The sequence below is a fragment of the Coccinella septempunctata genome, chromosome 5, assembly GCF_907165205.1.
Source record: "Coccinella septempunctata chromosome 5, icCocSept1.1, whole genome shotgun sequence".
Lineage (NCBI taxonomy): Eukaryota > Metazoa > Arthropoda > Insecta > Coleoptera > Coccinellidae > Coccinella > Coccinella septempunctata.
The window spans coordinates 17,692,169-17,718,839 of NC_058193.1; the positions used below are offsets into that span (position 1 = coordinate 17,692,169).

Here is a 26,671-nt window from a genome sequence, read left to right on the forward strand (position 1 = left end):
TGGTAGCCTACTGTCAAGTTTTGTATTTGTGTTGTATAAAAATTATCAACAAATCCAAATTACAAAGATGGTTTTTAGGGACTTGCAAAAAGCATTTACTATTGAATCCTACTTCGGAATTTTGGAGATAATAGAAGGAGAGTGGAAGTATTCTATATTCTATTCATAAATGTTCCAACTCCAACGACTTCATAGAGTATCCCAATGTTACCGTAGTTTATTTTTTCTTATCTATCTTATCTTTCCCAAGTACTATGTAGGGATGTTCCGACATTTCCCTTTTCAAACAAAAAAAGAAGTGATCGAACAAAAAAGAAAACCCCAAAGTTATTCACCAATCTTGACAGAAGGGTTCGGGTTTTATCTCAACTGACTGGAGTCTCCGTTGGTATATGCCACACGATTTTGAAAAAAGGACATCAATTCGTTTCCTACGAGGGTAGGTACCTTCGTAGCATCCAAATAAATTAAATTTGGTATCCATGAGTCAATAGCAAATTTTGGACTTATTTTCTTCGATGAAACTTCAACAGCAGAATGTTATGAAAGAGAAGTTATTATGCCTTTTTATAGCTAAATTGAATTTTGATGAATTGTGCAATGATTATTTTCAACACCTGTAGAAATCTTAGCTACTCTAGACATAATATGTTTCAGATTTGACTTATTAGCCCTAATAGCGAATACAAATTTCTTCCATGAACGTGTTATCTGAAACTGTGCGATTTTTTCGAAAGGCGTCATTTGAAGAATTACTTTATTTTTCAAATATATAGACTAGAATCAGTAATAAACCTTCATCAATTTAACAAATTTCATTTAACGTTCCGAATATATCAGAAGATGTGAGAAGTATTAGGAACAATGGGGAGGACATTTCTAGCAACTACTTAAATTATAATAGAGGACACTGAAACATGAAACTCATTCTGATTAAAATCATGTTATTGAATTTCCTTAGTTTAGTTGTGAATTTTCATCAAGTAACGATCATATATTTATGCAGTATTTATAGAGAATTAAACATATATTCAGATTCTTACTGTGATTTAAACTGCTCCAAATGAGTTAGGGATATTGACTTAAATTGCAAAAGACTATAGTTGAAATAAGATTTTTGTTATGAAAATTCATATTAATATGATTTCAAGTTTGCAAATTAATTTTAGTCTGTAGGTCTGCAGCGTATACAGGGTGGTTAAGAAAAATCGAGTAAAATAACGAAATTTTATATTCAGAGAATTCAAGCATTTTAAGACTATCAATACAATGTATGCGGCCTTCACGGGCATCAATAACAGCTTGACATCTTTTTTGCATACTACACACGAGGTAGTTGAACATTTCTTGAGGAATTTGGTTCCATAAACGGGACAGAAGCTCTCTCAGGTTATTTAAGGATTCTGGGGTAGGTTGATGATTATCTAATCTTCTTTGGAGCATATCCCATGCATGTTCTATGCAATTCAAATCTGGTCAGTGCGGAGGTATTGGTAAATGTGGAATACTAAGCTCCTCGCTCGCATTCTCAACTATATGGCTGCACGGTGCGGTCTAGCGTTATCGTCTAGAAATTGAAAAGTTTCGCCAATAGCAGCGTGAATTTTTGGCACAACATTGTCAATGACATGCTCCCTATAGTGTAAGGCCGTCATATTACCAGGACAAATGTGTGTAGATCTGTGCGCCCGTTGAAACATATCCCGGCCCATACCATAACACTACTCCCTCGGAATGGATGGATTTCTTGGACATAGCGACGATTACGGGGTATACGTAGGATTGTCCATACCCTTATTCTTCGAAAAGCTGAAAATCCTCCATATCTGGATTCATCAGTGAAAAGGACACTACGCCATTGATCGTTCCAATTGTTATGTTGCCTTGCCCATTCCAGTCTTTGACGCTTACGGTCACGTGTTAATGGAACTCCTCTTAATGGACGTCTAGAACCTAGATTCACCTCTCTCAAACATCGTCTGATGGTTGCGACGGAAACTTGGACCCGTCTGCATTTTGAAGAGTATATATGTTAAGTAATTGTATATCGCGTACAGGCTTCAGCCTCTGCGATTCATGTTTATGTCACAATAAACTATTCTATCTATCTATCTATCTATCTATTCTACACGTAGATGTTTCTTCTCGCCGAAACGGTGATGAAACGATCCTGAGCAGGTGTTGTTTTTCATCGCCCACCAAGCCTTGGTCTTCCCAACACGGAACCTGTCTCCCTGAACCTATTCCAAAGTCGAGATATCACACTTTGGCTGACTTGGAGCCTTTCCGCTACAACAATCTGAGTTAGGCCACCCTGTAGCAATCCGATAGCCCTATTAGCCTCAGCGTTTGTTAATTTACGTCTTGGCATTTTCAGAAAACGAATCGAAGCCGTTGATAAACTGACTTCATTTCAAAAAAAAAAAATTCAGGAAGCATATGCAAAGAACCAAACTTAAGAAAAAAGGCGACCAGATTGTCGAAATGTCTCATACTGATTTTTATTGGATCGATTCAACTTGTTACTGAGTTTTAAATGATTTTACGGCGATTTTCTCGAAGATTACATACTTTTAAAAAATATTGAATACGATATCCCTAACTCTTGTGGAGCAGTTTATTCATTTTATTGAAATAGGTAGAACCCTTTTACATAATTGTAATTACAATTAAAAATAATATGTACCTCCATTTATTCAAGATTCATGTCCCTTACGTATGAAAATTGTTAACTTCAGTTGAAATTTGTTCAACAATTTCAGAATTTTGGATTCTTGTGATCTGATTCAATGAAAAGGAATGCTTTTGTCAAGTTGGGAGAAATCTACTAGTAACTTCTGCCTGAAAAGTGCCTTTCCATACAAAATTACGATATATAAAGTCATTCGGGGCAACTGTGCGCACTTTTGCCTTTCAAGCCATACCCTGTTTCAAATGTTGAAGCTAGGAAAATTAAAACATATTCATAAGATAGAGAATTTTCTAATCTATAAAAAACATCAAAAAGCAAACAAACAAAAACGTTTTTTTTCCGCAAGAAAGAATTTAATAGAGAAAGTCGGAGTGCGTTCACATGCCCCGTATTGCGGGTAAGTGGGAGCACCTTCACGGGGTAAGTGAACGCAGTGCTTTGTGAACAACACAATCAAAACAAATTACAAAATAATGTCATCAAAATGTTACAATATTAGAGAAATGCTGTTTATTGTCAATACAGAAGCGCCTTTTTACAAGCAGTGCCTTATTGTTCGTGCCACAATTCCTGGTGAACACAACACTTGATACATTCCCCTGTTGGTGGCTTTTCATATTTTTCTGAACAAATAGGACAAAATTGATCGAGTCTTAGCCAATAAAATCAACAATGTCATAATTTATTCCTCACTGAACTAATGCCCATATAATGAATCTATGCGCACACTTTCCCCAGTAAGCCAAAATTTGAATTGACGTTCTTATAGAGTTGAGCAGCTAAGAGAACCTAAAATTTTTTATTATATATTTAGATCAATATGCCCATAAACGAATAAAATTTTGTTTAACACTGAGGGACTCGGAACTTGGACCTGGCAGAATTTGCAGAGATGCTAAAAATTAACAAGATCAGCAGAAGATTTTTGACGCAGAGATGATATCCCTCCCAATGCCATTGAAAAACAAGTTATGTACCTATGATTTTTTTTTTCTTCAGTCATCATCAAGTCTTGAAATAAGTTTGGATGAAGGCTTTATTATTCGCCTTTTTTCTCGTTTTCTGCTCTGTTTCTTTGTTTCAGATATTATTTCGAAATGGAAAGAGGATAAAGAAATTTTTATGTCAATGGAAAGGAAGCCCTTCAGTATTAAAAGCTTATTCTGTAAACAAATTTGTCATCACTACACTTCTCACGGAAAGACAGGGTTTTTTTGCTGAGGTTTTTCCCTAAGCTCTTGTATCATACTTTAAATTGTATGGTACCCCGTTACACTAACCTTTGCTAAAACTCATACATATGCTATATTGTTTGATAACTAAAAATGTATTGCTGACATTCAAAAGAATATTTATATATATAACAAGAAAACTAGTGAATTTGATTGATTGCAAATAAAAAGTTAAAGAAACGTGGCACGGCGCACTCCTATGAAAAACTAATATGGCGATTCTGCGCCCTTGCTTCACCCAAATGAACCCCTCTTTCATACATTGCATAGTCGAGATATACGCACTGCGCACACTTACCCACTGCGCTCAGTTACCCCGAATGACTCTAGGCTATTGTCATTGTTTACATTTTGGCAAGATGAAGTAATTCAAGGAAAGACATACGTTCAGTCACATAATATCAACGTTCAAAATAGCCTTCTTAACGACGAAATTTTTTGAACGCACGTTGTAATATGCGTTGCTGAAAGTTGATGTTCTGTTGTCTGTGACTGAACATATCTCATTCCTTGAAAAACCAAAAACCAAAACCAAAAATGTGAACAATGATGTCTTCAATCTATATAACGTAATTTTGTTTGGCAAGTGGAAAGGAACTTTTTAGGAATATGTTTCTAGATTTCTCCCAACGTTCGAAAAGCATTTCTTCCATTGAGTGAGATCACAAAAATCCAAACATCTGACACAGTTGAAAAAATTCTGTGTACAAATTGAAGCGTATGAAAAAGTATTTTCATACGCAAGACATAAATGATAAATCTTGAATGAATCGAAGTATCATGTTTTTTTGGACTTACAATTATTCTGTAAGAGATTTCTACCTATTTCAGTGATACGAATAAATCACACCAAGAATCTTCATTTATTTTTCTATAAATATTGAAGTGACATTGTAGATATTTCATGTAAATTTACAACTCTATACTAAAGAAATTGAATTAGAATGAGTTTCATGTTTCGGTGTCTTCTATAATTTAAGCAGTTGCTAGAAATTTCCTTCCCTTTGCTCCAAACCCGTCATTCATCAATTCGATGAATTTTTATCAATGATTTTAGTCTAGGTATTTGAATGAAAAATGGAATTGTTCAAATGAGGTCCCACATTTTGCCTTCGACCTTATGCAAGAAGGGTAGGTAATCAACCTTTGAAATTTTCTGATATGCCAATCTTTATGAAAACAAATTTATGTTTTTTTTTTCGAAATCGTGTGGGATTTGCTAACGGAAACTCCAGCCAAATGAGGCAAAACCCGAACCTGGGTTCGTAGAGTTTCTGTCATCATAACCCTGAGGTTTTCTTCTTTGGTCGACTACTTTCTTTTATGTTTGAACATACTTGTTTCACGGAAAACGTCGACATATCGCTAAACTTTGAACGGCTTTGAGAAGATTGGTAATAATCTACCGCAATATTTGGATACCCGATCAAGTCACTGCAACATATGAGAATAGAATATTTCCATTATCCTTCTATTTTCTCCCCACTTTTGAAGTATAGGATTCAATAGTGAATACTTTATGCACATCCGTAAAAACCATTTTTATAATTTGCTGATAATTGCAAAACAGCAACAATCCAAAACGCTAGCTTGGCAGATCAACTGAAAAATCGTAAATTACAAGCTAAAAACTACATTTAGATACGAAATATCGACGTTCAAAATTCCTACCTTCTTAAAGACGATTGTTGGCTTTTACCTGGAATATATGGAAAGTTTCATCTCACTATTTCGAACAAAAACACATTTTCATGGAAAGCGGTTAGTGCTCGAAAAATCGCATTACTTTTTCAGAGTGGTTATTAGTAATTGCTAGACAGAATACTCGGCTCTCAGGAGCACTTCTAACTTGCTCAGTGCTTGAAATATTTATTCTTACATGACTTTAGTTCAGTTCTTTCGAATCGTTACATGCAGTAGAAGTTACAGGAACAGTATTAATTCAGTACTGCAATATGTAATTTTAATGTTATGAAATTCAAAATCATCGAGTTTGAAATTCACAATAAGGAGAAACTGGCCTAATTGCGATGTTGTTATTTCATTCTCGTGTCACGGATATCTGATTTGATGTAGTAAATTCTCAGTCTTCCTTGGAAAAAACACTACTACTATTATTGTGCAACTAAGTACTTGACTTCCTTCAGATGAATAAAATGCACAAATCTTATGGAGAGTGAACAGCGGCTCTGTATGGGTCGGAATAGAACGGAATTATGAAAAAACGCTCGAAAAAGTCGATTTTTTATTCGAGTGGAGCAACATCTAGGATCAAATTCAAAACCGTGTCGCTTCAACCCTTACGCCCAGTTTTACAATCTAAGGTTAACTCGATGGTTAACTTATACCTGACGTTTTACAATGATTTGATTATGTAGGGTTTCGTAGCCCTAGGTTTCATTCATATTCTCTAATGTTGGTAGAAATATTTAAGTCATTTTACTATAGACATAAAGAAATGGACTGAGCAATATCTTTTTTTTGAGTAGCAGGGAGAAAATCTTCAAAAGGACGGTGTGGGGATTCTCACTGCCCTGATCTCGAGATCCACTAGAAACCCTTAACTGCTTCTTGATTTGTACCGGGCATTTGCCTATGAACCTTTTATCTCTTAATCGGTTTTCTTCTTGCACACTATCATGATGGGAATTTGAGTTTATCCTCTAACTCTTCATTGGATTGTGTCAATACGTTTCTGTTCTTATTTTAATCTCTCTTCAATTGATTTCTTGGTCTCCTTCTGTATATTCGCGTTCTCCTTCTGTGTTCCTATGGGATCTTTCTTTCTTTCAACTTCTAGATTAGTTGTGGTTTGCTGTTGTCTCTTCTGAAGTAGTGTAGCTTGGCTCAAGAGAGCAAAAGGGCAAAATCTTATTAAGCTTGATTTTCCACTTTACGCACCATTCAATTGTTTCGTCAACTGCTTCTTATAAAATTCGTTTTATGACTTCTGGGTTGCGGTTCAAGTTGCTCTGCCAGTGTCGTCAGCAAATAACGTTAGCATGGTTCTTGAGTTCTTCGGTGTATCGTGAATGTATATGTTGTACAGTAGTGGCCCAAAAACTGACCATTGGGGCACTCCAGCCTCCGTATCTCCTATTGTGGAGCATTCTCCTTACACTTTCATGTAAAAGCTTCTATTCTTCAGATAATTTCTCATTAACTTGCATAGTTTGATCGAATATCCAGCACATCTCATCTTATATTAATCCTTCATGACATACTTTGTCGAATGCTCTGGCGACGTCTAGTAACACGATACCTGTAGCTTGTTCACTCCTCTGTTATGTATTCTGTGAGTCTTAGTAATTGTTGCTCTGTTGAATGATCTCTTCTGAACCGAACTGCTCTGTTGGTATGAGGTGTAGATTTTCGATTTCTTCAGTTAGCTTTCTGGCTATAACTGTTTCGACAACTTAAACATTATGACTTCTGATGTTTTCAATTTTTTCGAGTAGTGTTCAGTTCCCATTATTCCATTTGCGATATTTGTCAGAGCAGCTATACATTCACTAGGTATTTTCTTCAACATAGCATTCGTTATTTTATCGCTTCCGGAAGCTTTTTTCTTCCTCAATCTGCTGATTATCTCCCTGATTTCAGTTGGTGACGTTGGTTTGTCTATTTCAATAGCTACTGGTAAATTGTCCATTTCATCTTCGTTTTCTTCGACCAGTTCCTCTAAATCTTCGTAATCATCGTTCGGTCCGTAATTTATTCTCGATTCTCTTTCGATCGAATCCGCCAATGCTTTTGCCTTATCAATATTAGAATAAGCCATTCCCTTTTCCCCGTGAAGATGTGGAATTTTAGTCTTTTCTCTTTTGAGACTTTTTTGCATTCTGCACGCAGAATGATCAATAGTATTTAGTTCTTGAACTCATTTGTTCTATTTGCTGGTTCTTAGGTCTTTCACGGCATTTTCCAGAATTGTTTATCTCCTTTTTATTCATCCGGTATATTCTTCTTAGTGTTCGATTTTCTCTTATGAGATCTTTTATTTCTCTGGGCGTTCAATTCCACGGGATTGTGGTTTGAGATTTCATCTTCCAACGTTTCAATCAAGAAATCTTGAGAGATATTCTTTAATATCGCGATATCCATTACATCAGGTAATCATCCTATACAGTATGCGAGACATGTTGGTAACTTTGGTCCAATCACTATGGCACGCCGTTTTTCGGCGAAATCTTTGAGTTTTTTGCCATTTCAGTTCTCTCTTTTCATGTTCCATTCTGGATATTCACTATTAAAATCTCCGATACAGATTTTCGTGTTTGTTCCTTCCTATTTTTTATGTCTTCTTCCAATATATTGTTTGGAGGTCGCTTATTTCGACTTTTTGTCGATTTATTTCAGCAACAATCGTCACTGTTTCAGTTTGTGTTTCGTCGGATCTACTTTGAAACATTGTTTCAGATCCTTTTTCTGTCGCATCTGTATGTTTCATAGTTCAAGAAATTCAATCGTCTGTTTCGATTGGTTCTCGTTTCTTGTACGGCTATAATATCAGGTTGCCTCTCTTATATTATTTTTTCTATCTCGGCTTTCCGAGTGTTGACCTCGTTTATGTTCCAGGAAACCATCTTAAGAGATTTTTTCCCTATTTTCCTTTAAGTTCCATTAATTCAATTCACTGAATAGTGCTTGGAGCTTTTTCTCCAATTCCCTCTCAATTTTCAATATTATTTATTAAATATGATGGTTATGTTTGTAGTGGAAGGACAGGAAGAAAAGACAATTCTTAGTAATTCGCTTCTCATAGAAAACCAAAACACAAATTGCAGTTTAGATCATCTTTGGCGTGTCTGTGCCTACCGTGCACACTCACGACTGTAAACCAGTAAACAAAAATAAAAACGAGAAGACTGCTCTTGCCCTCCACCATTTTGAAATAGGACACGCTTTTGATTTTGAAAACACGACAATACTGGACGCGAAAAGTAACTACCAGAGGAGTATATATCATAAATAAATTCAAATAATAAGGTAATAGCACTACATACTAATTATTCTCAGTGCGTGGTTATATCAATTGTATAAATGTAATTTTAACTTCAACCGTTTTGTGTCAGTCTCTTTTGATGTCAGTCTCCTTTGATGTCAGTCTCCTTCTTTGTAGCCCTGAGGAAGATCAAAAATTAAAATGATCGAAACGTTGGCGAATTATTAAGAACTATCTTTTCTTCCTGTCCTTCCACTACAAACATTACCATCAAATTTAATGAATTCATTACAAGGATACTACATATTTTTACCATTATGAAATTTTCAATACTATTTTACTGAAAATAAATTCAGATATTTTCCTTTTTCTTGTTGACTGCTCAAAGTCGATTTCAGTTGAGGCTTTTTCGGTCCCTCTCTCTTCTGCACAAGCCTCTCTTCTCCTGCTCTTCAGGTTTGGCCTTCCTGAACTTTGCGGGCAGTTGCGGGCGGTTTTTTTTTGTTCAGCCGGCTTTTGGCGTTACTCTTTTTACTGGCTACCAGCTTAAATTCTACATCCTTTATAGCTTGCTGGATGGCCCTCTTCTCCACATAAGACGCACGTGGCATTTCTTTCTTCGCCATATTACATTATGGTGGGATTCTATTTTCCGCGAGCTTGCCAACGAGCCCAAACATGGTATATATTTGCATATGAAAAACGAAAGTTGGATGGAGTTGCGGCTAAGGGGTTAAAAAACACCCAATTTTATTGCCAGAACATGTGAGTAAATGAAAATCGATCGACGGGTTTGAGCGTTTTCTTTTTCAGTTATTATTTGAAGAAGTAGATATAAATTGTATTTCACGCTTATGCCCAACGCTGTATATCAGGGGTCTGACAGACCCACACCTGGTGGGTACGAACCCTTTTCCTTTTTCTAGGAGCTACAATATGGTATTACCATTGAGTTTAATACTCGACAGTATAACTTTATAGCACATAATTTGTCGGCTTCTCTGTATATACTTCCCCGACTATTTTTATCTTCTAATGGCGGCTTCTCTGATATTTCAGATATGGTTTTTATATCCAGTTATTAAATCAGAATAAAAAATTTTGATTCCAGGAGGGGTTCGAAACACATATTCATTGATTGAAATAAACAGTTCATAATACATATTTCATACCACAATCAAAATCAGAAAGTTAATCGTCGAAAACCATAACTTGCAAATTATCAGCACAAAATTGTGGTTGGTTCTCTATAAACGTCCAAACGCAGTGAATCACCGTGTATATGAATAATATAGTTCTTGGCCCGAAGTAGAACCAAAGAGGAACCATCCTCTTTGGTAGAACGCTGTACATAATAATAGTGGGGTACCCCCATAGGTGGGACAAATAAATAAAATGGTTCTTGGCTTACAGCAGAACACCGTACAACCTCTACATACGTCATAGTTATGATCTTACCTTCGAATTTTTCATAAAGCTGAAAATCCAATTTTTCTGGTACGAATCTGGGTTTCAATATCTTCGATTCTAGGTCTGCTCTACTCAAGGTAAGAGAAGTAACCTTTTTCAGAACTCCACTGTCTGGGCATTTGCATATGTCTGATACATCTTCAGGGACTGACATATGCCTCTTGTAGTCTGGTGCCCCTTTAAAAGAAGAAAATAATTTACTTATAATGTTTGCTATTGTGAACTTGACTATAATAAAGGATATGTCATTCTGAGCTGGATATGTCAAAAATATTTCGAAAACCATTCTATAAAAATATTATTCAGTGTTTTGAAAATAGCAAATTATTTGTTTGAGTTTGTGTCAGTGACGGCTCGTCAGGGACAGCAGTGTTGCCCCAAGAAATTCAAATAAAACAACAAAGTCAACTTTCACCTTTTTCGGCTTTGTCAGCTAAAAAACAGATCCCAGTATTAGCAGAGGAAAATGCACCATACGTATACTCCATTCACTTTTATTTTAGCAGTCGGTTGGCCATGGAAATTTGACACATTTCACTCTGTATAGTGAGAAAATGTGGGGTTATGACGCTTGTAAAAACATTTTTGGGTTTTAAATCAACGCTGTGTTGCCCGTTCTACGTAGAAGTTTCTGTTATTACGTATTTTATCACAATGTCGAATCTCTTCGGAAAATATGTGACGAACTTAATTGAAGTGCATGCAAACTGATTGAAGGCATACCAAATCCAGTTATTTGCATGGAAAATGCAATGAATGAGGTGGAAATGAATCCGGAAAAGTACTTGAGGTCCAAATTGTCTATAAGAGGCGATTCATTCTGATATCAAGTTGTAATTATTTTTTTCACGATAGCGCAGTGTTTTATTTGTACCTTTGTTGATCATCAATAATGAATCTCATCAATGTGAATGACAATTCTGAATAACCAGATGTGCTATAAATATCAAAAACAAAATCCAGCCATATTTTGAGACCGAAAAACGTCAGCTGAACATTTCCAAATTCATTTTTATGCAGGGCTGTTTTTGACCATAAAACAATAATTCATTAAAAATAATTCACGGATGGGGCATATCAAGGATTCATCGAATTTGACAACTGTACATGAAGATAACTGAAATATTAAAATTATGATGAAAAACTACATACAGGGTGTTTTCCATGAGTTTAAATTTGAATATAGACTCAATGAGTCCGGTCCTGAATTTTGTCAAATTTTAATGTTTTATTTCATTAAAACTAACAACTTCAACCCGATAATAAATTTTCAGTCGAATCGATCAAAAATATCAGGATTTATACCCTAACGAAAATTCCAGAAAATTCAGAAAACCCCCCTGTACATCGGAAACGGAGTACCCAAACCCAAGACCCATATGAGATGTTTTTGAACTCAACGCAATGCCCTCTATTCACGGTTCAAGTTTATCCGTTTACTGGTGGAACACTCTGTATAATAATAATAACTACCAGAGAATTTCGGGAATCTTCAGTTGGACGTAAATATCTATAGAGCCATGCAGAAAGCCGTACTGCATGGGACGGCCAGAAGGGTAAGCAAGTACATGGGAATTGCAGAATAACACCATCTACTCCTACAAGTGGTGCGGTTAGATCAGGAATTCAACTGAAAACAAGAAGCCGATCGACATCAGGGAGCCGACCATCACCATAAGCTCGAAAACCCGGAAAAACCCATAAAAAATTCAACGTTTGTCCTTTTTTTTTACTGCATAAATATACCTGTTTCATTAATCTACTTTTTTTTGTCAATATTTTCAGTAGTTGACTGTCCCGTATATTCTGTGTAATAAGATGAATCCAATACAATCCACAGGGTTGCCAATTTGGCATTTTTAATGCTAAATTTGGCATATTCCATTGATGTTTAGCATATAATTTAGAGATTTAGCATATAGCATATTTATTAAGCATATTATGGAATTGGAAAATGTAATGAGAATATGAATTGTCAATGTCGAAAAATATTTTATACTGCGAGCAAGGGTATCTATGACCACATAGTCAAGTCGCTAAGGGAACGAAGCTTTGATGCGAACCACTAGATGGCAGCTTCGCATGTGGAGGCTCACTTATCGATCGATGGATCGATACAGGCCCGTCTTACGGATCTTCAATACCTCCGTCGAAGCGGTTTACTATCTATTTCGAAATAAACCGATATTTCTGCTTGAAAGAGATATTTCGGATCTGACGGAACAAATTTCGTATTGTTTTTATTCTATTTATTTAGTGAAAATCTCGGTAAAATCTTCAGAGTCAGTGATAGAATGTCAGATTACGATAACTTGAACATTCGGTAACATTTAGAAAAAACACTTCAATTATTATACCATAGATTATGGGCCTGTTCCGATATTGCTGCTAGTACTGGCCCGCAATCGAATAACAATAGAACTCGAACGACTGGGCCAATAGGCATCGTTTCTGAAATACTGACAGTACTGTTCAGGAATATCGGAACAGACGGCGTAAACGGTTCTGACCACAGAACACTAAAATAATATTTTCTGAAAACTGACAAAATGGAAGTCTGTGAACTCCTGGAAATTGACATTTCATTGTTGTGAATCGTTGAGTAATAAGATAATATTATATTTCAGAAATAGGTACAGAAATAAATATCATTGAAAAAACTAGCATATTTTTTTGGCACTCTTAAAAGTTGAATAGCATATTTTTAGCATTTTCTGAACGCAACACCAGCATATTTTGTTGTAGTGGAGGTGGCAACACTGACAATCCATTTCGGCCATTCAGCCTTCGTCATCGCAGTGCCATAGCAGTGCTTCCTCTCCGAAATCTATTTCTTGTTTCCATAAAATAATTATTGCTAGTTGTCTAGCAGTTTTTGAAAACGGTTTAGCTAAGACAGTCTGACCACCGTTTTGTGATTGGAAAAGTGGTAAGTGCAAGTTTAGGCCTAATAGTTGGGGAGCCTACGATGCTAAATCAGGATTTACTTGAGCGTCGTGGAAACCTAGTGGATTTTGAAGATTAGATGGTAGAAAGAAAAAAGGTTTTATGAAGTATGCACTTTCAGCGGTGGGGAAAGCATACATATGCAGGTTCTCAAAGATTAAAAAAAAAAAATTCGTCAGGTGTACATACAGACTCGAGCGTATCAGATTAAGATACTGTATATGGCCTAAGTGTCTCTGATAATGAATTCACGCTTATCTGACAATTTGCGCGGTGGGGCTGACCGCTGACCGTACGGAAGAGTTGAAAATGGTAAAAAAAAATTCTCGAACGTGTTAGATTTTTGGAGGATATGTTAATTGGACCCAGAGGAAGCTACTTTTCAAGGGACTGACAATTTGGACGTGAGGCAAGGTCACAGCGGTCCTTTGAAAATGTGAAAAAAAATCGTTACTTGTACATACTCGAGCGTATCAGATTTTCATACAGATGGTTAATCTTGGTGCTATAGACGTATTGACTCATTAATCTGACTCTAATCAGGGGGGTTTTCTTAAGCTGACACTTCGAAGAAGTGTCATTTGCATTTTTTTCGAATATCTCCTTGCCTGTACCTCTAATCGTTTTTGTATTTATTTTGAAAGTTGTGGATAATAAAATTCAATACAACTTCCGTCTGAAGCAATTTTGCCTACTCTTAACCGTTTTCGAGTTAGAGGGAGTTAGAGAAACCCAGTTCAATGTTCATTAATCGCCATGTATCTCAAAAACGTTTGAACTTAAAAAAAATCGCTTGAAACAATTTGTAGGAAATGTTATGCTCTACAACTTCTATAATGAATGCGGAAAAGATTTGAAGCCCAGGGGAGGAGATAATTCAAAAAAACTGATTTTTGTGACTTTTATGGTCAATTTTTATTGTTTCGGATTGCTGAAACTATCAGATTATATTTTTTCCGCTCTCGAGAATGTATACATGTGACGTTTTTTTGCGACTTTGGCACCCTCCCACACATTTTCGTCAAGCCTAAATTGTCAGATTAAGAGAATATATACTTTTCAACATGAATTTAACCACATATATTTTAATCTGACACGCTCGAGTATGTACAATGATCGTTTTTTTTTACTATTCTGACAGGCTATCCTAGTCAATTCCCCCTATATACAATATATTTGAAGGGGTAGGTACTCTACAGGGTCCAAAGTCACTTTGTCAATCCCACATTGAGTAAGAATTACAATTAAACTCTGTGAAATTGTTAGATCCCATGGTTGTGTTCTTTTATTTTTTGACCTCTGCAAAAGCTAAGGTTAGTACATAAAGAGGGAAAACAAACTGAGTTCTTAGAGTTTGAAGAATGAATGGCAATGGATTGTGTAAAGAGCAGGATTATCTCAGTTACAAGAAGAAAAACAAGAAATGGCGAATTCAAATTGAAGTGGAAATTCCTGCTAAGGATATTGGCTTCCTAAACCAATTTCATTACTATGACTAGGATTATGTTTGATTGTTCAAAGATTTCAAGCAGCATTTCCATCTTGCTGTTTAGTTGAAAACAGATTTAGTGCTGTCACTGACACTACATTGGTTACTAAAAAGCGATATCAGCTTTATCTAACTGAAGGTCGAAAGACATGAATTCATGTCTTTTGAATGTCAATATAGGTACTTCCAGTTCCACGTACGCGATCCAAATGCTTCCACTGAAAAATTCTTCTTTCATGAATGGATAGTCAAGTATTGGAAATTGAAGTAGGGGGATCATTCCAAAAATTCTTCTGTAACGACTGTTTGAAACTGAGATTACGACAGTGTATGGTAAAATAATGTTTGATCTGTATTCCTTACAAGTTTTGAAAGCTAGACTGGAAGGGTTCAACAGAAAATGTGTTCATCGTAGGATGCTAACTGTGTCAAGGACGGACTTACCTACTGAACAATAACGGACTCTTATCAGCTTATTCGCAGAAAACTCATTTCTATAAAAAAATTGTTGGACATATGATAATGAGAGGAAGGATTCAAAATATAAAAAAATTACGTGATTGAAAGATATCAGGTATTTGGATAGGCATTCAAGGTGCAACTTCTCAGAATGATACCTCTGAATAGTATTCGCCATCATCGAGACCGGATAGTCACATGTTGAAAATGTATTATGTATCATTTTTGTTATTACATACAAATATCCACGCTGTATAATTGTGTGATTTTTTTGGAAGATAATCGAAAACAACGTATGATAGATACATACATTCATGAATTTTTCTGGAAATCATAACAATACACTGCAAATAAACACGTTTAGATTTATGAAACAAATCATCAATAAACCTCCCATTCGGGTTGATGCGATAACATATCATTGAATGGTAAATGGGGTCTTATCTCTGTTGATTCAATAATTCTAGCTACGACATTGAAAGACTTATCAAATGAGTACTATACGTAACCTAGATGAAAAAGGTCATCATTGAAATTCGAGAGTGAAATGCGGTAATGAATATTTATGGACCATTTCGAATAACAGATGGACGCTCCGTCATCATAGCAAGAAATTAATTACTAATTCGCACTTGCCCCCTTTTCATTTTAAAGAGTGTCTGTTTTTCCTCCATCCTTCTTTATATTTTACTAAATCAATCGCGAAAAATTTTTCTTGTAGGCAGAGAAATGCAAAAATACAAAATAGCCCTTTTGTGTATAATAATTGTCATGTTTAAAAATATTCGAAATGCTCGATTGTACCTAATATTCATTACTCAGAATGTAATTCTGTCCAAGCGAAGCAGTTCTTGAAAGTTCAGAAGCAGCTGCATCTAGTAAATATACCATAAAACTTCTCAATTTCTATGGTTTCTTTATAGAAATAAAAAATATTTAACTGAAGGAATCCTACTCACATTCACAACTGATCAAGTGATCAATAAGCATTCAAAATTGTTCGATCAGATCATAATATATATGAACAAACAAAACGAAAATCAAAATAGAATCGGTCTGTGCATAGAATCTTATGGAAACGAGGTCAATGGGTCAGAGTTATTCCCAATGCCAACCTGTATTCCGCCCCTAAAAATCTTACCGAATGGGCAATTACTAACATAATTTCGATTTTACACAGCCGCCAGAGATGGGAATAGTTCTTGATGCGAATAAATAGGATTAGGTATTAGGATTAGGATCTCCAACTGAACCAGGTTAAAACAATAAAACAAGTCTCTAATCTAAATTATAACTGCCAGAAACACGACTTCTTTCATTTACTGGCTTTTACAGGGTGATCTATTCAAATGAAATATTTTCCCAGAAGGAAGACTTCCAGTGTGAGCTATATTTATTGATAACTAAAAATCAACAGTTTCCGAGATATTTGAGTTCTTGTGTTTTTCAAAAAATTTCTCACCTCACTTCATTTTTCGACATTTTTTTCTACGTTGCCCAGGTTCGATTATAATTTTAGATTATTTTCATCAGAAAAAGATATGATACGTATGAAAAAAGCAAAACTATCCTGTATTAGATGTTGAAGAAGAATAAGTATGATTTAAAATTTGGTATTGAAGAAAAGAAAAATTAATTTCTAACATCAACTTTTTCATAGACGAATTTGAAAGTTGATTTTTTTCTTCTTCAGATACCAACTTTTAAATCATACTAATTCTTTTTCAACATCTAATACAGGATAGTTTTGCTTTCTTCATACGTATCATATCTTTTTCTGATGAAAATAATCCAAAATTATAATCATGCCGAAAGTGCTTGCCAATAAGCAAATATGAAGTTTCAGGAAGTGCTATTTTGAATTGAAATCTGCCCTTCTAACATTTCTAATAGTAACCCTGATATTTTGAAACCGACGTTCAGACTTTTCGAACATATTCGAATTAAATAAATTAATAATATGTTTAATCTGGCTATATCTATTTATCAGGGCCGAATCGGAACAAATTGTATAAGAAAAAAGAGTTGTTTTTGACCACAAGAATCTACTGTTAAAATATTTGTACGAGTCGAAGACTCACCCTGTATATCTCACAATGGCGGGATGATAAACTGAGAATGGAAAAATCAATGCCTGTTCAACTAACAGAGTTAGCATGTGAAATTCTTAGTGATGTCATCTAGCATATGGCTAAAATTTTCAACAATGTGGTTCTCATTCGATTGTTTCATTAAAAGTTAATTGAATTAAACATACTTCATTTTTCTCGATTCGGAGCAATTTTATATTTAGATATTCTTAAAAGATTCTATGTATTTATACATACATTTTGACGGAAAGCGAAACTATAAAGAAAATATTCCTGAAATGTTGTTGAGTGAAAAATATGGCAGTTGAGGGATATGTAATTAACTTTCGGCCTTGAGATTTCACGACAGAGAATTTTTCACAACGTAGATAGATTAGGGCACGTAATGTATATCTACACTTATTATTTCTATTCTGAAAAGGAATTCGAAAAAAAATATCGTTTTTTACAACACGATGGAAATGACAAATAATCAATGAGTTAACCACTATTATTGTGAAAATTAACAAAAGTTCACAATTTAGGTTCGACTAACCTGCTGCATTGTTACAGAACAAATCCGAACTGAAATTCTACTCGCCCTATACACATGGACTAGTTAACGCTGTAATTGGGTAAATAAATATGCGAACCTTATCATCATGTAATCACTCAGGTCAACGCTTAATATTCCAAACTTTTGTTTGTCAAGTTTATCCTTCTGCGGTGTGCTATAAATTTTTCATCATTATTTTGTATACAGTACAGTATTTGTGGAGAGATAAATGCGCACAGCTCATTTAAGACAATATGAATTTTTCAATATATAATATAAAAGGAGAATTTCCTTCGACATTAGAAGTGAATAATATAGATAACATTACAGTTTTAAATAAAAATTGAGTAAGTAATAATAGGGGAGCCCAAAATAGGAATTTGAAGTAAGATTAATATAAATGGGGCTATCTTGGACCATATTGGTACAGGATATCCCACTGTGGTCGGCCTATTTGACGTTTATAGAGAACTCTGATCACAATTTTGTGCTGAAAATTTGCATGTTGTATTTTTCGACTATGAACTCTCTCCATAAAATATATTCAGGCAGAGGACTGAATAGCTGAAAAGCTGCAGAGGCAGCTTTTAGTTATACCGGACAGCCTTCTCCTTTTTTATTTCAAATGGCACACACAATAATATCCTTGCATGGTGCTGATTCAATGGCAATTTCAACACAGTGTCTTACCTTGGATAAAAACTCAAAGGCTTACGAGTTATTGGAATTGTTATTATATGATGAAATCGGGAGGTCACAATTTTTTGGAATATTTCTGAGGGGAAAGATTTCTTCAAGAAAATCTTCACTATTGTCAATTCCGCTATAATGTAACATTATAACACTATTGGCTCTTTGGACCGAAAGGGTACATGATGTTTATGAGAAGATCATATCAAGTTGGACAAATCGAATTCATCAAATCTCATGATATTCGACTAACAATCTATATTTTTCCTTATTTCAGTCGATTCTACGTAAAAAAAGGAACTTAAAACAGATTATAAGGTTTTTCCAAAATGTGTTTGCCAACTCTGACACGTGTTTCGCTATCATCATTTTCGTGAAAATCATATAATCTGTTTTAAGTTCGATTATGGATTTCCCTCAAGTTTCAGTGCAATATAAAAAAAAGGATTTACTTCCCTTCACCTTAAATAAAAACTTCCAAAGTTATCAAGGAAAAACTTGGATAAGGTAAAACAGTTATGCTTATTTACTCCGTTACTTCTGGAAACTACAAAAGAAAATTAAAATTTGATGTATCGATTGATAATTCTCATATACTTTTTGAAGAGAGTTAATCTTTGATCTTAATTACGTAATTTCATGAAATTTAACAAAAGAATTTTTTGTTGGAATTGACGGGAATCCATGAAAAATATATGAATTGTGAAAATTATTTATCCAAACATAGAACTCTAATTTTCATCCGTGGTTTCCGGATGTCACAGAGTCACCAAGCATTTCGTAATTGCTGTTTTCCCAGCATTTCCCAACACTTCCCAGCACAAAATTTTGATGCGTTCTCTATAAACAATAGTCCAATTGGGCATCCACCTCGGGCCACACTCTGATGCAATTATACAGGGTGAGTCTTTGACCCGAACAGTAGATTTTTGAGGTCAAAAGAAACACTTTTTTTCTGAGTAGGTATACCATTTTTTCCGATTCGGTAGTGATAAAAAAATAAAGCCATTTTAAGTTTTCATAATGAGCTGTGCCACCCCTGGAAAAATAAAATTACCTTCAGAATAACAAGCTAAATCTGTGACATCTATGGTTCTTTTAAACATAGTTGTTTCACAGATACTTTTTAATTGACATCAAATTATTCGAAAACGCCGCATTATACGAGGAAATATGAAAAATACTTCTATTTTTCAAAATTCATTAGTTCATTAGTCAGCGTTCAACTTAGTTTCAAGAGTTGGGTTCTTTGAATTTTTGGTATTTTTATGGTAAGTAATGGTCATAATGAGAAAAGTGAAAGACGTGGCTGATTGTGTTCGAAAAAATTCATCAAATAAATAAAAATGGAATTTATCGAAAATCATTTCATTCTATGAAACCTTTTGTGAGATAGACCTGAAAATAATTTTTTTTTATGATTTTTCAACAACATGTATCTTTTAAGCCGAGCCGACTCAGAAAATTGTAAAGAAAAAAGTGTTTCATTTAATTTCAAGAATCTTCTGTTAAAATATCTGTACGAGTCAAAGATTCGCTCTGTATACAATAGATCTACCGAAAATTAGCCTCGTATAGAGGGTGACGCAATACACGCAGACTGAAAAAAAACTTATGAAAAAAAACAATATCACCATACATACTTCACAGTGTCCTATCAAGATATAATATAATATTCAGTTGAAATTATATCATTACATGGTGAAAAGTGTATTTCCGAAAATATGAATTTGGGCCTGACAAAAAGAGTGGGTGGGCGTTTGATAAACAAAACAAAAATCACTAGGACATTCTCGAGCGCGTTGGATTATTTTTGTATTTCGAAGGAAATTATTCAAGGAAGACGTAAAAATATAATTACATGTAACCTTTTTCTTTTTTCATAATAAAACACTAACAATCTCAACATCTTACGTTTCGAGTAAATATTATATTTGGCCAGAGATTAGGTTCTCCCGAAAACTTTATGTTTCACAAAACAAGCCAGGAATATTACCTCAAATACACTGAAAATAGTTAGGTACCAACACAGATTTTTAAAATTTGAAAATTCAGAGGGGCTCATATCACAATATACAAGTGTTTAATATCTGGATATTCAAAAACAAAAAATAAACCTGATGATGTGCGATAACTTTACCCCAATTCGTTTCGAGAATAGGTTCCAGACGGAATATTCAAATATATCATTCTTCCAGATTGTGTGAACTTCTAGTATTATTTGGGAAATTTTCGGTTGTCTTGACAAATTTCACAAATTTATCTTCGGATGTTCCCGAGCAAGGTGGAGAGTGGATGAACAGATTTTGTTTTTCGAATTCTACATTTTACGAAAAGTAATCCGTGCAAATTTCATGGGATCGTTATTAATTTGTGCTCGATGAAAAAAATTCAAAATTAAAAATCATGACCCAATACACAATTTTCATTAAATCTTAGTATTTTATACAGATTCGTATATACCTACCATAAAAAATTCAACCAAAGTTTATAAGTTTGCAACAATTGTTCTTCACATCGAAGTAAAATCCTCGAACTTATTAAAATAATAGTGCGACTTATAGGAATCAAGTCATCAATAACTTTATGAAAGTGATTTGCTTAACTATGAATACAGGTGCGTGAAACTGAAAATAATTAATATGAATAATGTTGCACTGTTTCAAAGAAAGATTAATTGAATTTAATAATTTCTACCCAACAAAATTTTCCTCAAATCTCTCAATGAGTTTTATTAAAAAAAAATAATTTGAAAATAAACATACCAGTGATGTTGAGGTTAGATTCCGACATCCTCTTGTTTACATGCACAACATTGTTCTCCTCCCTGACCTCCCCAATTTGCTCGTAGTTGCACCATTCATTTTCCATTTTCCTTATCACGTGCACTTCACCTGTTTCGAAACACTCTCGAGGATCGCATTCTAAACTGATCTGACTCGTCTTGGACACGCCGAGTTTGTTTAATTTCTTGCTTTTCTCCTCTTCATGCTTCATTCGATATTCATTTAACTTGAAACTGTTCAGGGTTAGATTGTGCAAAAAATTATCAGATGGCTCATTGGCGTGAAAATTCGATTGGGCCGTGATAGTTTCGTTGTAATCTTCAGGGGACTGTGGAGCATCCATGAAGTTGGATTCTGAAGATATGACACTTGACGGAGTTGCTATTTTTGAAATGTTCTCTCCATTCACTCCATCTGCTGAATACCAGGAGTCTGTTGCTTTCGGTTGTTCTACTTGTAAGCTATTAAATGTATCATCTTCTTCCGGTTTTTCTGGTTTCCCGGTATCTTTTTCTGTTTCGAAATGTATGCCAAATATTTCTTTGGGATTTACCTTCGATATATTTTCTTCTACAAATTCTTCAGCAGTTTCCTTCGGAACAAGCTCTGTGAAATTCAGTTCGCCTTGCTTTTTCTTTCCACGAATTTTCATCATGCCTTTAACTTTACTTTTTCCCATCTTTGTTGGCTTGGCTTCATTTGCTTGAGTGTTACCCATTATAGATCTGAATTTTCGTTCCTTTCAGTACAAATATTGGAGTGCTTTACTTTATTTCCTAGGATCCGGAAATTCACTGTATATTTATATAGGTAATATATATATTTTTTCCAGATCAAAATTTTCCTATAGAACAATAAATATTATACTATCAATTACATACATTTTGTTCCGCTGTCCTACTTTTTGAGCTTTTACGAACATTTGTATCACATTTTGTTAAAAGACGACGACATTGGAGGCCTAGAACGTAGGACTGAGTTGCGAGTGCGCCATCAGTTTACTCCGATCGATCGTTGCGGCCATACTTCTGATGATGAAAAGTGTTACAATTCGTAGTCATACAGGGTGGGTGATCTATTCCAGGAGGTGAACATTGAATATGTCAGTTTGAGATTAAACTTCGACAATTCAAAAAGGATTTGTATGATTTACCCAGTCTACACAAAACAATTGTTCCAATTACTGAAAGCAGTAAATGTGTTGTAGTGTTTTCACAATTGGACTCGTGCGTTATTATGAAAAATTTTAGATTCGAACTTATGGAAAATATAATCCATCACTAGTATTCGTGTCCTAACTTCTCAAGATATTCATAGTAATAGCTAGTGGCTAAGAGGGTAGGGAAATAAAATCCTTTATGAGATGCCGACGTTTCGACCTTTATTTCTGGTCTTTATCAAGGCTAAAAATAGAATTTACAGTTTAAATGAACTAACTCAATCCTGCGGCTCCGCTCCGCTTTGTAAAATGTTAGTAAAGATATAATGAGAATAATTCGAGAAAGATATTGATCAAAAATACAACAAACCCTATTTCGAAAAATGAAATAATAATCAATAATCAAAACCAAAAATAAACATAAAGAAATTGATAAGCATATATAACGAAAACCTTGACGATGAAGAAAACTAAAAACAAACTTCAATTATCGACAGGTTCACGAAACCTTCCAGAAAAATTGCTCTACAATCGATCAGCAACGTTATCACGATCCTATTGCTAATCGAAATGATCACTTATCGATCGTGCCACTTTTATAAATTCGCCTCGAAGTAGCTGTCAAGTGACACTGCGACCCCATGTAGATTTTATTTCTTGCCTCAATTCGTATATCTTCAACCTGGCATATATCCATTAGAAAACAATGCTGTAAGGAGCATTTTCTATAAGGAATGAAAGCCGCAGATAAGTGTCACAGTAATTTGTTTATTTATTCATTCCATATGCCAGTCAAAATATGCTGAAAATGTTCGATCACAAAAATTATTTGAGTTTTTGAGCTCGAGGCATTTGATAACAACAAACTCCTGAGTGCTACATTTTCGAAAAGAAACGTTTTCACTGGGAGTTGTTGTCGCGGCGCAAAGAGTTGAGGCTAAGCCTTTAAACTCGCAAAAAAATAAGCATATGAAAAATACACTAAAAAAAGTCAAATAAAAAGGAAAGAAAGGAAACTGCCTGACAACTCCACAAGTAGCACTCACTCGCGACGAGTCCAAGCATCATAGCTATTCTTAAAAGCAATCACAGTGTGGGTTGAATAGTCTGTTGAGCTGGAACTATCGTAAGTTTTACCAGGGAAAAGGGAATTGAAATAAAATATTTCAAAAGAGAATATCACAGTTTTTATCTTAGACCTTTTGTCTAAGGTTTTTATTCAACCCAACTTTATGAGGGTTGCCCTGAAGAGTAAAATATATGCAATGTCGTTTTAACAAAAACGAATTTGTTTCGCCCTAATGTGCGGTCACTGTTGACGTCCGGAATGCAGGCTCGGGATGCAGGTCAAGTGTCGCCCTGATAATTGTTAACAGATGTGTTGGAACTGCACGTCTTCGGGTAGCTGGAGTGGTTTTGAGAAAAACCTTTTGGGTGCAGGCTTGGAATGCGGAAGCGATATGCGTAAATTTCTTAGCTGGTGGTCGTCTGTCTCGATCGCTGAGTGTGAATGTGAATGAATCTTGCTTTCCATATGGGTTCTTTTTATACCATTTTCGGAACATTTTCTCTGCACCAATGAAATTGTACGACGAAGGAGGAGTGGTTTCCTATGTTTCTCCGTTTTGATTTTCTCGTCGAATTTGTTGTAGGAATTCGGCATGTGCATTTATTTTCGAGGAAATTATTACATTTCCTACAACAGAAAGTGAGTCCACCAACGATGAAGATAGAGGGTTCCATACCGAAAATACGCGGTTTGTGATAAACTACTGCCTTTGCTGTGTTTTGAAGTTTTCCTTCCTTAATTTGTAAGCGTGACCTCGAAGTCGGTCGTCAAGGTTCAACTTGAAGAGACTGCTGACGTCAACTCCGAAAGAGTTGGAGAGGCCGGTAGGTTATGATGAGATCCCCACGTTGCCTTCTTTCATCAAACGTAGACAACTTCATGATGGACAGTCTTTCACCGTAGCTGGGACGCGAGATGCCATAAGGTAAACGAGTTGCCCGTCGCTGGACGCTCTCCAACAACTCTGAATCCCTAGCCAATAATAGAACCCACACAGGGCCTGCAAATTCTAATATGGGTCTCACGTAAAGCTTGTAAAAGGTAGCACACGTGGAGGGATCACACCCACCAAAAGCTCTGCACAAGGCTCTTTTGGCCTTGCTCACCGTATGGAGAATGTGGTCGGACCAACTTAGGTTCTCCGTCACAATAACACCAAGGTCGGCAGGACTACTACAGCGACGGGTAGCGATGGGTTTGTTGTTCAGGAAGTACTGACTTCGAGGATTGTGGGCACCCAAGTGCAGAACAATACACTTCTCATAGTTAAGAGGTAACCTCCACTCTCGGCCCAACGGTTCAATTTCACCAGGTCTTCTTGTATTCTTGAGTTTTGTACTAATTTCGATCAATTTAGTTCTGGACAGCAGAAGAGGCGCTGATTTGTTATTACTATGGTACTACAGTACTACTTTTGAAACCGAAAAAATACGGCGTCTTTCAACTGAAGTTTACGTTTCGAGAAATTCATGGAAATTAGGTTGCTTTAAGTAGTTTAGGATTAGATTTTCTTCAATTGAATGCATTATTGTATGAAACAATACATACATTGATTTAATCGATTTAATAGTCTCAAAGAGCAGCAAACTAGGATTAACATTTGAGTATTCAAGTCAAATGTCAATTAATACTCAATGGATTAACTAAAAAAGAGAAATACCTTATCCCTATTTCTATAAGATACTTATAGGTACTAAATATAGTTATATAGTACTAAATAGTTGTACCTAAGCGATCATTTTGGTCAGTTGCGTTTCGGTGCCATTGATGAGTGTTTCCTGGAAACTGGTAGAGGACGAACACGAAAACTGATCTTCGTTCTGCTCGCAACTCGCGGTTTAATTGGTCGCACAGATTTCGTGTCTGATTGTAGTGAATTCTGACCGCAGTATTTCTGATGCGTATCGTCTTAATTCCCACTTGAAGGTTTTATTTTCATGTGCCAGATCTTGCTATGTGAATTGATAGACTGAAACCTCTTATTGATACACTTTCTAATTATGAAGCCGCCGCAGGACGCTGAAGATCAAGCTGATCAGAAGAGAAGAACATTCGCCACCTACTAGAGCCCGAAGAGATGGTAGACCGTAGGCCTTCACAATTTCTTCGTCATTTACAGAATTTCGCTTATATGACCGACCGGAAGCTATGATAATGTCGCTTTTATTGGCCGACTGTCGAAGAACGTCCAAGTGGCCCTCTTATTCATCCTCAAGGACTATCACTTGGAAGAGTTGGCGGAGCACACAGACATATAAACAAAGGGACTGTTGAGAAGCTGAAGATTCAATTAAATCAGGAATAAAATTGGGTTTTATAAAATTTTGGTTAGTGCATTTCCTGGAAATTCAGATTCGACTAGGTTTATTGAAGATCAAAATCGCATGTGCAAGTGCGAGAAATACCTTGTTCCTTTTAGTAACAGGGAGGCAATTTTATTTTTTTTTTTATTGTATCAATATTACAAGCAATCAGAATATTATATTCTTTAAGCTCATTTGTTGGCGTTAGAGCAGGCTGCTCTCAGTTATCGTGATGAGGACCTGTCCATTGACAGTTCCTTCTCAAAACTCTTTCAGGTCTGCTGGCCATTTTCGTTTGAGTCTCCTACTGTGCTGAGGTTCGGTCAGTGGGTGTATCAGGATGTTCGTATGTCCCTCGAGCCTTGCGGGGTGTTTATCGCTTTCATTCTTTATGACGTCCTTCACGTAGGGTATGTTCAAGTCGTCGTGTAGGGTCTCATTGGAAACATACCATGGTGCATCTGCTATCATCCTAAGAATTTTGGACTGACTTCTTTGGATTATTTTAATATTTGATTTGCTGGTACAACCCCATATCTCGATTCCGTAAGTCCAAATTGGCTTTATGATGGTTTTATATATCAGTAATTTGTTGTCTATTGCCAGTTTTGATCTTCTTCCCATGAGCCAGTGCAATTCTTTAACTTTGAGATCTATTTGTTTACGCTTTTTGATGACGTGTTCTTTCCATGTTAGTCTCTTGTCCATGTGCATGCCCATGTATTTTACTGTGGGAGATTCAGGTATTTGTGTATGGTTTATATGCACTGGGGGACATTTGCCCTTTACTTAATGTAAAGTTCACT

At 35.5% G+C, this 26,671-nt stretch overlaps 1 protein-coding gene across 5 annotated transcripts in view; it reads right to left on the reverse strand.

The window, feature by feature from the left end:
* Nucleotides 1-22,067, reverse strand: part of LOC123313248 (protein cappuccino-like) — a 63,729-nt gene extending 41,662 nt beyond the window's left edge. For 3 of the 5 annotated variants that reach the window (XM_044898037.1, XM_044898036.1, XM_044898039.1), the window contains exons 1-2: nt 21,314-22,067; nt 10,328-10,516 (exon numbers count right to left, since the gene is read on the reverse strand). In XM_044898037.1, coding sequence (XP_044753972.1) covers nt 10,328-10,516; nt 21,314-22,052 — 928 coding nt within the window. In that variant the 5' untranslated portion in view covers nt 22,053-22,067. Of the gene's footprint in view, nt 1-10,327; nt 10,517-15,543; nt 15,618-17,858; nt 17,971-21,313 lie in introns of those variants that run through there. The other 2 variants (XM_044898040.1, XM_044898038.1) reach the window with 2 other exon arrangements.
* Nucleotides 22,068-26,671: the final 4,604 nt, after the last annotated feature.